The sequence below is a fragment of the Gigantopelta aegis genome, chromosome 1 (genome assembly GCF_016097555.1).
Source record: "Gigantopelta aegis isolate Gae_Host chromosome 1, Gae_host_genome, whole genome shotgun sequence".
NCBI classification, from domain to species: domain Eukaryota; kingdom Metazoa; phylum Mollusca; class Gastropoda; order Neomphalida; family Peltospiridae; genus Gigantopelta; species Gigantopelta aegis.
The window spans coordinates 40088165-40102094 of record NC_054699.1 but is presented as its reverse complement, the minus strand read 5'-3'; the positions used below and the strand labels follow the sequence as shown (position 1 = coordinate 40102094).

At 37.6% G+C, this 13930-nt stretch overlaps 1 protein-coding gene across 1 annotated transcript; it reads left to right on the top strand.

Annotated features, from left to right (window-relative positions):
• Window positions 1-1392: 1392 nt before the first annotated feature.
• LOC121374956 (uncharacterized protein YwbO-like) lies at window positions 1393-12284 on the top strand. Its single transcript, XM_041502109.1, has 4 exons — window positions 1393-2027; window positions 6939-7098; window positions 7670-7832; window positions 10774-12284. The coding sequence occupies exons 1-4, from the start codon at window positions 1654-1656 to the stop codon at window positions 10896-10898; spliced, it is 822 nt and encodes a 273-aa protein (XP_041358043.1). The 5' UTR covers window positions 1393-1653; the 3' UTR covers window positions 10899-12284.
• Window positions 12285-13930: the final 1646 nt, after the last annotated feature.

Sequence of the window (13930 nt, the reverse complement as noted above, 5' to 3'; positions counted from 1 at the left end):
TTTAGTTTGGGTTTTTTTATAAATAAATAAAATAATTTTTAATGTAAAATTGAAGACTGATAACCCACCCCGTACGTATTGGTATGGTTCGCTGTAATGCGGCCACTAAAATAGACTCGCCCGATATTTTTAGAATTTGTATGCTCCCAAATAACGTTATAAAAGGCGAAGTGTGATTGGTCAATATTTAAATTATTATTTACAGACGAAATGTTACCTGGACATTGGGGACTACGCAGTGTTGTTAGTTTTAAATCACTGGCAGGATTCTGCAAGTAAGGTTTTGATTGGTGGACATGAGCTCCAACTGGCTGGTGTTAGATCCACATGTAATAGTGGAGCTAATTTTAATTAGATTGCTCGGGAATGTCCCTTTGAGAATGTCAGGAAGCGGGATCTAACTCAGTCGGTAGAATACTCGCCTGAAGTGCTTGCCTCATAAGATCGAACCACCTGAGTGGAACCATAATCTGGTTGCTTTCATCCAGTCCCAACCAAAAAACGTGAAATGTGCTGTCCTGTCTGTGGGAAAATGTATATAAAAGATCACTTGCTAATAATACAAAAATGCAGCTAGTTTCCTCGAAGACTATAAGAGCCAAAAATTACCAAATTTCTGACATTCAATACCCGATGATTAATTGATAAATCAATATGTTTTAGTAGCGTCGGTAGGGGTCACTAGAGCACATTGATTTTTTAATCATCGGCTATTGGATTAAAAAAAATTCGTAATTTTGACGTATAATCTTAGAGTGGAAACCCGCTACATTTTGCACATTGAAAGCAAGCAGTTACAGCGCACAGGACAGGAAAGGGTTTGGGATGGGTGGGAGAAGGGAGCACCGGCGATTGAGAAGTGCAACAGAGCACTAGTAGCAGCCCGACCAGGGTTGATATCAGAGAAAGGGTAGCACATACCACATCCTTTGATATATCAATCGAGGGCCCACCTACGGGGATCGATCCTAGACCCACAGCGCACGAGGCGACCGCTTTCCTACTGTTCTACGTCCCGTCCCCCACCACCCTTCCCCCAACCATCCCCATCCGAGGTTAGAGAAACATATACTTCAACAAACATAATTATCACTCTAATCTCTTGTAGTCGCCTACCCGATCGCAGAAGATATTTATTAGAGTTATAGTCTGTTCTGATATGTAAAACTAAAAAATAATAGTGTCCGGTTTTGAGGGGTTTCACTGTAGTATATACTACGTCACACAGAAAGGTCACTTGTACCGAAACATTTTATTATTATTTTTTTTTTTTTTTAAATCATTAATTGTTTTGTTTTGTTAGTGTAAACATTAGGCCTGTTCTCAATACAAAGAATCGTTCATGAAGTAAAAATTTTTACTCACGTGAATCGCCTCAGATTTGTTGCCGTGCCCTTACTGGTTAGTTTGAACGCATGCTTCGTCGGAATTTACGGTAGTCTCGATTTGATGTACTGTTTATAATAAGCGCTGATAATTCTTTTTTTTTTTTTGTTGATAACGGTATTCTTCACTAGTTCTCACAGAAATTAAAATTATCTTAAACAGGGCTATTTGGCACTCTTTTTTTTGTACCCTCCCCCCTCGTTACCCCATTAAATAATAATAATAATAATAAAAATCCACCGACAAAACAAACCCGGGTGCACCACGATGGTGGAAAGTTCACAACAAATACCAAAACAGGTCAACGTGACTTGCACTTTGAGATCACGATGGTTTAGTCATGTTGATACTTGCGTAGTCTTCGAACTGATTTCTCGATATCGTTTTACGTTCACTGTCAGTTTGCTAACAGCAGCTACGATGACGACGGCAGCAGCAGAAACCAGGCCGACGATTCACGTTGACGTGGTCAGCGACATCATTTGACCGTGGTGCTGGGTGGGGAAGCGAAACCTGGAATCCGCGATGACTGAACTCGCCTCTCGGTTTGAGTTCGTCGTTCGGTGGGAACCTTACATTCTCCGCCCAGCCACCCCGGACGAAGGCGCGCCTAAACCACCATACGACCCCAACAGTCAAAGGTAATAGATCGTGTTGATCGTGGCCATGTCTGTGACGCCATGTCTGTGACGCCATATAAAACAAGTTACAAGGGGTGGGACATAGCCCAGTGGAAAAGCGTTCGCTTGATACGCGGTCGGTCTGGGATCGATCCCCGTCGGAGAGCCCATGATTGGCCTATTTTTCGCTCCATCATGTGCACCACGACTGGTATAAATACAAGGCCGTGGTATGTGCTATCCTGTCTGTGGGATGGTGCATACAGAAGATCCCATGCGACTAATGGAAGAATGTAGCGGGTTTCCTCTCTAAGACTGAAATGTCAGAATTACCAAATGTTTGACATCCAATAGTCGATGATTAATAAATCCGTGTGCTCTATAGTGATGTCATTAAACAAAACCAAAGCTTCTAGATTATGGTATCCCTGCTCCCATGGCTAGTAATATTCAAAGTTGGGCTACTAAATAATTACTATTGCCATGCCCGACGGCTAGTGAAAAAAAAAAAAAATATTCTGCCCCCACCACCATCTCCCAATGTTAGCAGTGTTCAAGAATAACGGTATCCCAATATCCCGGGGATACCAGAATTTAATTTGGATACCAGACTTCAATAACCCAGTATCCCACCAGAATACCGTATAATGTTTTTTTTTTTTTTAATCCTGCGTTTTTATTTTTCGCTGAAACAATGAAAGTCGTCATTTACTGGTGAAGTTAAGTAACCGTGTCGTCCAAGTTTGTTGCAGTGTTATTTATAAATTTCATTTAAGTGGGATACTAAATTCTCAGGTGGGATACCAGATTTTGAAATGTTAGTATCCAACTGAGATACTGCCCAAAATTTTTAATCTCGAACACTGGTTAGTGTTTTTAAGCTCTATCTCCTTTAGGTGACATATCCGATTATTACTATTAATTAGTAAAATTGTATTAACTTAAAGTAAAGTAGGGCTAGTGAATTTTTAATCATGGCTAGTAAATTTAAAAAATCACTGATTCCATGTAGTGGATTTTATAAAAATTCTAGAAAGGTTACTAGTATATCTGAAGTGGGGGGGGGGGGGTAGGTGTGGGGGGCAAATCTCTAGTACGCTGGGGCACAAGCTCAAATTTTATTGTTAAAAATACAATGTCAGTGAAATGAGAAAACTATTTTCGTCATGAAATGTGGTGGGGTGGCATGTGCTCCCCCCTTGGTTTCAATGACTGGTATGTACTGTACCGTATGTAGCAGGGTTGAAAATTAGCAGTCGCCCGGTCACCCGTAAGAATCTTACAAAGGTAGTCCGTTGGGAGACCATCAATTTTAGTGTCTGGCGAGTATGGTACTATAGTTAAAAAAAGAAACACAGTGATACTGAATCGAATGCAATAAAACACACCACGTCTATGTTGGCATGAACTACAGATCTGGGAGCAGAAGACCTAGAACAGGGTCTATATTTTGACAGCGCCAGCATAATGAATAAAGATAAAATTCTTCTAAAAACATATTAATTTATTAAGTTTTAAACCCATACCGTCTCAAATAACATTTTATTGGGGGTAAAAGTGCAGTGTAAATTAAAACAAAAATGATGTACAAATTACCACCACCATACGTTAACTCTTTTTTTTTTTGTGATACAAGTTTTACGGCAATTGATGGAACAACTTTAATACATGATCGGGGCCGTATCTCTGCACAAAGCAGAGTCGAATGGGTATTTGGCAAAAGAGTGGATGATTCCATGGATCTCTATCATTTGCTGGGAATTTTACCCTTCTTGTATCACCACAAAGTTTATTCCATCCCACTTGCATCACCACAAAGAGGACTACCACTCCCAAACCAGTTTACTAAAGCACGCACAGTTCAACATTTAGCCTATTTCTACTGCATTATCTTTTACCCTGTATTAAAAATGAGATTTAATATGTTTAATTTAATGGTACTTTGTAAAGAAACATGTTTATTTATACTGGATTTCATTTTTAATTTTTTTTTTTTTTGAGTTGGTATGGGTTTAAAACTTAACATGTTTTTATATCAATTTTTACTTTATTCATCGATTTTCTTTTAACGCAAACGGTTATTATTCAACAAAAAAAAAAACCCACTATAGTTTTAATTTTACCTGTGCAGTTAATTTCCAATGTGATAATTGGAGGGCTAGTTGAATTTGAGAAATTAAGGGCCAGAAAGATTTTTCTTCAACTGGCCCTGCTGGCACCTTGTTTTTCATGTTAATTTTCAACCCTGATGTAGAGCTATTGTATACGTGTATGTCCTGTTTATGTAAAGTTTAATCTAATTAAAATTAGCTCCACTATTACATGTGGATCTAACAGCAGCCAGTTGGAGCTCATGTCCACCAATCAAAACCATACTTGCAGAATCATGCCAGTGATTTGAAAATAATTTGAAAACATTCCGAATTATCCTGAGGGTATACAACATTTTTCTTGTGAATTACGAATGCCTTAAAACATGTTTTATTTTATAAAATAAATAATTTGTAATGTAAAACTGAAGACTGATTTAGTTTTTAGGTTTTTTTTATAAATAAATAATTTGTAATGTAAAATTGAAGACTGATAACCCATCCCGTACGTATTGGTATGGTTCACTGTACTGCGGCCACTAAAATAGACTCGCCTGATATTTTTTGAATTTGTATGTTCCCAAATAACGTTATACAAGGCGAAGTGTGATTGGACGAAATGTTACTTGGACATTGGAGACTACGCAGTGTTGTTACCAATCTGATTAAAATTAGTTCTACTGGTCTAAATAAGACATTCGTAATTCAAACGAAACATGTCGTATACCCTCAGGATAATTCGGAATGTTTTCAAATTATTTTCAAATCACTGGCATGATCATTTCTGCAAGTAAGGTTTTGATTGGTGGACATGAGCTCGAACTGGTTGCTGTTTTAGATCCACATGTAATAGTGGAGCTAATTTTAATTAGATTGTGTAAAGTTGTGTATAAAATTTCCCTTATTGCTTTGTCGTTAGAAGTACTAATACATTGTTTGTGGTGGCAGGGGTTTCCTCTATCTATAGACTAAAGAGTACCAGACTGTTCGCCCCCAAATCATTCTGCCCCATGTGTCAGTTCGGCAGAGTTCACCATTAACCTTTTATTCAGTTCACCTACATCTTTTTCTCGGTTTTCTCCTCATTCAATATTATGTTTGATAAATAGAAAATAATAGTATACATGAGGCTGTTAGATACCATTTATCTCACAAGTTGTTTTAAACTGTATCTAGTGAGCAAAGGTGAATTTGATACGTTTTTAAATGAGTTGTGAGGTAAATGGTATCTAACGGACACAGTAGATCGTGCAGCTGTTTCTTACATATCTTCAAAAACCAGGTTCTAAGCAAATGTTTACATCTTTTTCGAATAACGGTTATTTATTGCCGTTGCACTTGTAACTGACTTACACATCACAGACACATGATTGTCAGGTTAACTATATGTTTAATCAATTTTCATCACGCTGGTTTTTTATTGGACATATATGGCATTGATGACCTGGTCATCACCTAGGAGCAGCCAGTTGTATACATGTCTTGAAATTGTTAATACACATACACTGTACATGTGTTAACAAGTACAGGGCTTGTAGAATTTTTATAAAATCGACTAGCCATCGGATCAGTGATTTTAAAAATGTACTCAAGTTAAAACAATTTTACTAATTGATAGTAATATAAGGAAATGTCACCTAAAGAGGGAGACAGAGATTAAAAACACTAAGACTGGGGTGGGGTGCAGAATATTCATATTTACAAAATACTTAAAAGGGACATTCCTGAGTTTGCTGCATTGTAAGATGTTTCCGACTAATAAAATATTTCTACGATTAAATTTACGTATTAAATATATTTTCTTGTTTAGAATATCAGTGTCTGTATATTCAGTGTGTTTCTGGTCGTGTTAATATTTGTAAGAAGCCCAAACTGGATTCTGTCTTCAAATAATTTCGTACGTACGAAAAAACAATATTTTAGGAAATGAAATAAATTTAACCTAGTATAAATATTAAAACGATCAGAAACACGTTTAATATACCATCACTAATATTTTATGCAGATAAATATATTTTATATGTAATTACAATCGTTAAAAAGTCTCTGTTAGTCGATAACAACTTAAAAATTGCAGAAAACTCAGGAATGTCCCTTTAATTGCAACATTTGAAAATTGTTTTCTTCACTAGCAGTCGGGCATGGCAATAGTAATTATTTACTAGCCCAACACTGAAATTCACTAGCCATGGGAGTGGGGCTACCATAATGTAGAAGTCCTGCAAGTATGTGTAATCATAAATAACTCATGTAAGAATATTGATGATTTTGGCTGAGGTGGGATTTTTTAATGTGTGTTTTTTTTTTGTGCGCATACGTATGACAGTATGCGTGTGTGTGTGTTTGCACTGAGGATTGAGAAAAGGGAACAGATCTATCTAGTCTGTTAAATATTAAAATTAAATATATATAATTATATACACATACATGTACATGTATACCATGTACACAAAGATATCTAATACAAAAATTATTTAAACTTAGGTTAGTCATGGAACTTAAACAAATATGATATCAGCTAATATCAAAGAATGCTTTTAACTACAGAGATATGATGTGTCCTCTAATTTGGATATGCCTTTTTTTACAACTGACAATTTTCAGATTTTCGTGTATACGGAGCTCCATGCAAGCATCATTTAACGACGTGACAGTCACACATTTCTTTTTGTATTGAAAACCGTATGTTACTTATACTGACAGATGATGCCTCAATTACAACCAGCGTCTGATTTTATTTTGTAAGTCATGAGTTTTCTTTTAGAAATTATTTTCTAAACTGGACTTTCACATGTCAGGAAATTTATAGTAGTTTTCTAAAATTAGTTTTCTTTCGCTTCAGTGCACAACGGCTGAAGCAAGCAGGTTTACAAGTTGGAATAGACTTCACTTACAAGAGCCAGCTATTTCCTAACACCGTCAAGTCACATGCATTGTTAGCATATGCCAAGGAGAAGAATGCTGGGGCCATGCAGAACGAGATCTCGGAAAAACTTTTTCACGTAATGAGTGATATTTTGACTTTATAGTTTCGTTTTACATGTATCTACTAATATGTTTTGAGGCAGGAGGTTATGGGATAAAGGGGGCCATGTTTTCAGGAAATTCAAAACAATTGATTAAACAACTTTGAGATTTAGCTGATAGTCTAAAATGTGAAAATAAAACAAAAATAAAAAACAAGTTGAAAAAAAAAATCTTTCCCCTTAACCGTGAACTGTATTTCACATATTATGTATCTTTCAACTGCATTTCACATGTTACATACGGTACTATCTTTTAGCTGTTTTTCACATATTGCATCTTATCATTTAGCTTCATTTCATATGTTACATATTATCTTTCAGCTGAATTTAATGTTACATATTATCTTTCAGCTTCATTTCATATGTTACATATTATCTTTCAGCTTCATTTCATATGTTACATATTATCTTTCAGCTTCATTTCATATGTTACATATTATCTTTCAGCTTCATTTCATATGTTACATACGTGTATTATCTTTCAGCTTCATTTCATGTTACATATTATCTTTCAGCTGTATTTCATATGTTACATATTATCTTTCAGCTGTATTTCACAGACGGAGAGTTCCTATCTGATGACCGTCTGCTCGCGGTTGCCAAAGACGCTGGGTTTGACGTGGATGAAGTTAAAGCGTACATCAGTAACAAGTCTAATTTAGAGTCTGTGACTGACAAAGCTAGAAGTTGGATGACTAAAGGTGTTCGAGGTAATTTAACACCTGGGCTAGAAAACAGAATAATGATTTAACTACCGTATATCGCTGTGTATTAGCCGACTTTTTGATACAAAATTTATCAAGTCAAAGGCTGGGGTCGGCTTATCTAAGGAGTCAACATTTTATTGGAAATGTAAAGTTAGAATAGTGACGTCACGGCTCGACTCGATCTATTGTCATTATTGTGCTCTGCATTTCCGCTTTCATAAAGGTTTAATATTGCATTTTAACACAAGCTATTACAAATAAAAGATATTAAAATTGTATATATATGTTCTCTTTAATAAATGTTGGTGTTTAAAAGTTATTTAGTAATATTTATTCTGTTTAAACAACAATAAATGGTGACCGATCAAAACAATTTCGGAAAAACTTCGCAGGTCACGTGTCATTACAAAACTGCTTACTAAACCGGAACACGTTAATTGTTCCAGCTTCATTTGTTTTGTTTGTCGGCTTGGGATTAATCGACACGGGTGGTTGGGTATGGTAGGGTATAGCCGACTAGTAATGAAAAGACCGATTAGCACAATCAACAATGCAAACAGTCACTGTGTTTTTAACGTGTGGCTGCAATCAAGAATGTTTAGGTATATTTCGCTATCTTGGTACTTATATTTACGAGAAATAAATTAACCGGACACCGTTTTCTATAAATAGAAATCGGCTACTGCTTCCGGATAAGTTTGCTGTGACAAATGACGTTTGAAAGCAGATGTACTTTGTCATTTTGTAGAGACCACACAGACATCTGACTTGGTTAGTTTTATATAGGGGGGTCGGCTTATATACAAGGTCGATAATTTTAAAGCCGATTTGGAGGGTGAAACTAGGGGGTCGGCTAATGCATGGAGTCGGCTAATACACAGCGATATACGGTAGCAGTAGTTTTACTAGCTTTTATGTGAATAATGGTCCAGTCCAAATAATCTACTGGGGTTTTCCCCCGAGGCTACTCCTTAGGTGTGCAAGTAAGGTAGATAAATCAATTTGCTCTAGTGATGCAGTTAAAACAAAACAATACAAAATGTTTGTCATTCCAGCCAGTACATGGCAACAGGTATATCAAATGGCATGGTATGTGCTATCCTGTCTGTGGGATGGTGTCTATAACAACTCTTGCTAGTAACGGATAAATGTAACTGGTTTCCTCTTTGAGACTTTATGTCAAAAAAATGACTGGCCTCGGTGGCGTAGTGGTTAGGCCATCGAACTACAGGCTGGTAGGTACTGGGTTCGGATCCCAGTCGAGGCATGGGATTTTAAATCCAGATACCGACTCCAAACCCTGAGTGAGTGCTCCGCAAGGCTCAATGGGTAGGTGTAAACCACTTGCACCGACCAGTGATCCATAACTGGTTCAACAAAGGCCATGGTTTGTGCTATCCTGCCTGTGGGAAGCGCAAATAAAAGATCCCTTGCTGCTAATCGGAAAGAGTAGCCCATGTAGTGGCGACAGCGGGTTTCCTCTCAAAATGTGTGTGGTCCTTAACCATATGTCTGACGCCATATAACTGTAAATAAAATGTGTTGAGTGCGTCGCTAAATAAAACATTTCTTTCTTTCTTTTTTTATGTCAAAATTACCAAAATGTTTGACATACAATAGCCAATGATTAACAAATCAATGTGCCATGGTATGTGCTATCCTATCTGTGCAATGGTGCATATAACAGATCCCTTGCTACTAATAGAAAAATGTAACTGGTTTCCCTTCTAAGACAGGGTTGAAAATTAGCAGTCGCCCGTGTCAACCTTTATTGGCTAAAGGCGGCTACGAATTTTACAAAGGCAGTCCGTTGGGCAACCATCGATTTTAGGGTTTGGCGAGTATGGTACCAGTCGAAAAAGAAACGCACTAAAACTGAATCGAATGTGACAAAATATTACAGATCTGGCAGCAGAAGACATAGAACATGTTTTATATTTTTAGTGCCAAAATAATGAATAAAGATAACATTCATATAAAAACATATTAATTTATTAAGTTTTAAACCCATACCATCTCAAATAACATTTTATTGGGGGTAAAAGTCCAGTGTAAATTAAAATTAAAATTATTTACAAATTACCATCAAACTGCATAGGTTAACTCTTTTTTCCTGATACAGGTTTTAAAGCAATTGATGGAACATCCAAGGTAATCTGAACGACAAAAGTGTAATACATGACCAGGGCCGTATCTCTGCACAAAGCAGTTGAATGGGCATTTGACAAAATAGTGGATGATTCCATGGATCTCTGTCTAGTGCCTCCTCTATAGGAGAAAAGCTACTCTCGATGAAATAATTTACTGGGGATGTCACCCCTCTTGCATCGCCACAAAGTTTATTCCATCCCTCTTGCATTGCAGCAAAGAGGACTGCCACTCAAACTAGTTTATTAAAGGACATGCAGTTCTACCTGTGTACTGCGTTATATTTTACTTAAGAGACGGTGCAAGTCAAGCAGCATACCTTGGCTGTTCTAGCATTTTTCTTTCACCCCGTATAAAATTGAGATTTAATATGTATAATTTAATGTACCTTTTTAGTTATACTTGATTTCTTTTTAAAAAAAATTTTAATTTGAGTTGTAAATGTTTTTATATGAATTTCAACTTTATTCATTATAAGTTAAACGCCAATTCATCGGCTTTCTTTTGAGGCAAATGGACTGTACGGTGAGCACATGGCTATTATTCAACAAAAAACATTCTAGTTTTGATTTTGGCTGTTCAGTTAAATTTCAGTGTGATACTTGGAGGACTAGTTGAATTTGAGAAGGGCCAGTAAGATTTTTCTTCAACTGGCCCTGCTGGCGACCATGGTTTTTATGTTAATTTTCAACCCTGCTAAGACTGTGTGAAAATTACCAAATGTTTGACATACAATAGATGATGATTAATAAATCAATGTGCTCTAGTGGTGTCGTTATAACTTTGTTCATTGCAGGTGTTCCGTGTTTCTTCATGAATGGTCAGAGAATGTTTTCGGGAGCGCAGGACGTGGAAACGATGAAGAAGACGTTGACGATGGCGGCAGAGAAATTTCCCGCGACGCCCTCGAGTAAAACCTGAGAACAGAATTCTCCCTGATTCAAAGGACAATAGACACTAAATATAAACTAAAAATATCTCTTCTGGAAATGTTACACGTGCATGTGCTGGAAATGATGCATGGGCGAGGATCTCGACTGTCGGAAGCAAAATTTCTAGGGCGATTCGAGTCGTGTTCCCCTGGAAAATATATATTGAAAAGAAAGAAAATTTGTGTTTAGCAGGGGTGGGTATTTACCTCCAAAACAGTCACCCTGCACCATATGGGCTACCATTTTTATAGGAGGGCAGGCTGGTTTTTGCCAGAATTAAAGAAAAATGCCCAAATCTAAATAACAACATTTATTCATATTAGCATTACTGCCAAACAGCTATATAGGGTTACAAACGAATCACTACGCAATTTTTACATGTACTAATTTTGAGGGTAGAATGGTGGGAATGCTAGTATATGGTAAAAAGGTCTCAGGTTAGCACATTTTGCACGAATATCTGTATCTGAATTTGAAGTTTTGCTCCAGTACTAGAGGGGCAGTAGCTGCCTCTACACCCCCCACCCCCCCCCACCCCCACCACCTACCCCCCCACCCCCCCACCCCCACCCACCCCACCCACCCCACCCCTCCCCTGTCTCGTATGCTTGTGTCCTGCACATACACATGTAATACTGTATGTGATCAAAAGCTGTTTTGGTCATTCCTTTTACTCGGGGATAAATTAGAACTCAGGACTTGATTGAGGGAGGTAACTCCAAAACGAATGTATGTAAATTATTTGATATAATTCATAAAGGGAAATAACTCCTATGATATTTTATTGCATACTTCGGATGATCTTTTCCAGTTGTACATTCTCTTTTCAAATAATATTTTTAGACCACAGGAAGGGAGATAACTTGAAATATTGAATACTAAAACAACAAAAGGTACTTTAATAATAACAGTATTTGGAAAAAATAGTGGGTTCAAAAGTGAAATTTTATTTCAAGTTACATCTGTTAGTTGTCACTTTTTGAACAATATATGTTAGGTAACTTGATAACATAAAATAAAAGGAGGGATTGGGGGGGGGAGGTAAAAATTTAAATTTTTAAAAAGGTTTTGACAAATCATGGAAGTTGGTAGGAAACCAAGAGTACTAGTGTGTACTATGTAAAATAAAGGGTACACATAGTTTGACTTTATTTCAGAACATGGGGTGGGGTTGAGGTCGTACATTTCACCGTTTTAATAGGATTTCAATCGAACACACATTTACTATAATAATGTGTTATGAAATCTTTTGATTGATTGATTGATTTTCAACTTATTTTCGTGCTTATATCCAATTAAGGTTCAAGCACGCTGTCCTGGGCACACACCTCAGCTATCTGGGCTGCCTGTCCAGGACAGTGGGTTAGTTGTTAGTTTGTTAGTGGTTAGTGAGAGAGAAGAGGGTGTAGTGGCCTTACACCTACCCATTGAGCCTTTAAGAACTCGCTCTGGGTTGGAGCCGGTACCGGGCTGCGAACCCTGTACCTACCAGCCTGTAGTCCGATGGCTTAACCACTGCGCCACCGAGGCCGGTAAATCTTGTGAAGTTGACAGATGTCATCGAACTGATGATGGCGGCAAGTAAAGTTTACTAAACACCCTGCCAGCTTGATGTTTATGTCGATGATATTTATCAACATCTGTTCATTCTAGGGTCTCCACGAGGAATCAAGTACTCGGGCAGGGGCCAAGTCTAGGAATACTTGAGTACCTGTTTTAGGAAGAGAACTCTCATTTAATTGTATTTTTACGTCATTTTGTGATATGCTAGCCGCTGGTTACGTTATAGGACTGTTAAATACGGAGGGAAAACAAATGTTGAATGTGTGGAATTTAATACATTGGCATACATTCTTATTCAGCTCTGACCGGCCTTGGTGGCGTCGTGGCAGTCCATCGGTCTACAGGCTGGTAGGTACTGGGTTCGGATCCCAGTCGAGGCATGGGATTTTTAATCCAGATACCGACTCCAAACCCTGAGTGAGCAAGGCTCAATGGGTAGGTGTAAACCACTTGCACCGACCAGTGATCCATAACTGGTTCAACAAAGGCCATGGTTTGTGCTATCCTGCCTGTGGAAAGTGCAAATAAAAGATCCCTTGCTGCTAATCGGAAGAGTAGCCCATGTAGTGGCGACAGCGGGTTTCCTCTTAGAATCTGTGTGGTCCTTAACCATATGTCTGACGCCATATAACCGTAAATAAAATGTGTTGAGTGCGTCGTTAAATAAAACATTTCTTTCTTTCTTATCATCTAGAGTCGGGTACTCAAGTCCGGGTCGAGTTTGACCCTCGAGTACTCAAATCCAATATTTTGCACTCGTGGAGGCCCTAGTACAATTGTTTGGTGATTGATTGATTGATTTTTGTGTTTATTATTTAAGTTTATATTCAAAAGTTAAGTGTTTGATTGTTTAGCAACACCACTTGAGCACATTCTTCTTTCAATCGTCGGCTGTTGGATGTCAAACATTTGGTAATTTTCACATATTATAGTCTTACAGAGGAAACTAACTACATTTTTCCATTAGTAGTAAGGGATCTTTTATATGCAGCATCGCACAGACAGGATAGCACATACCACAGCCTTTGATATACCAGTCATGGTGCACTGGCTGGAACAAGAAATAGCCGTAAGGACCCATCAGCATTTGTTCATTAGCTTATTGATTGACTGACTAATTCATTCATTCATTTTTGTGTTTATATTCAAAAGTTAAAAGTTTTGATTGTTCATAGACACCACTAAAGCACATTGATTTTTTAATCATTGGCTATTGGATGTCAAACATTTGGTAATTTTAACATATTGTCTTAGAGAGGAAACCCGCAACATTTTTCAATTGGTAGCAAGGGATCTTTTATATGTACTGTCCCACAGACAGAGTAGCACATACCACAGCCTTTGATTTACCAGGTCATGGAAAATGGGCCCACCAACAGGGATCGATCCCATAGCGATTGCACATCAGGTGAAAGCTTTACCACTTAGCTACGTCCCTGTTTAGGGGTGGTATTTAAC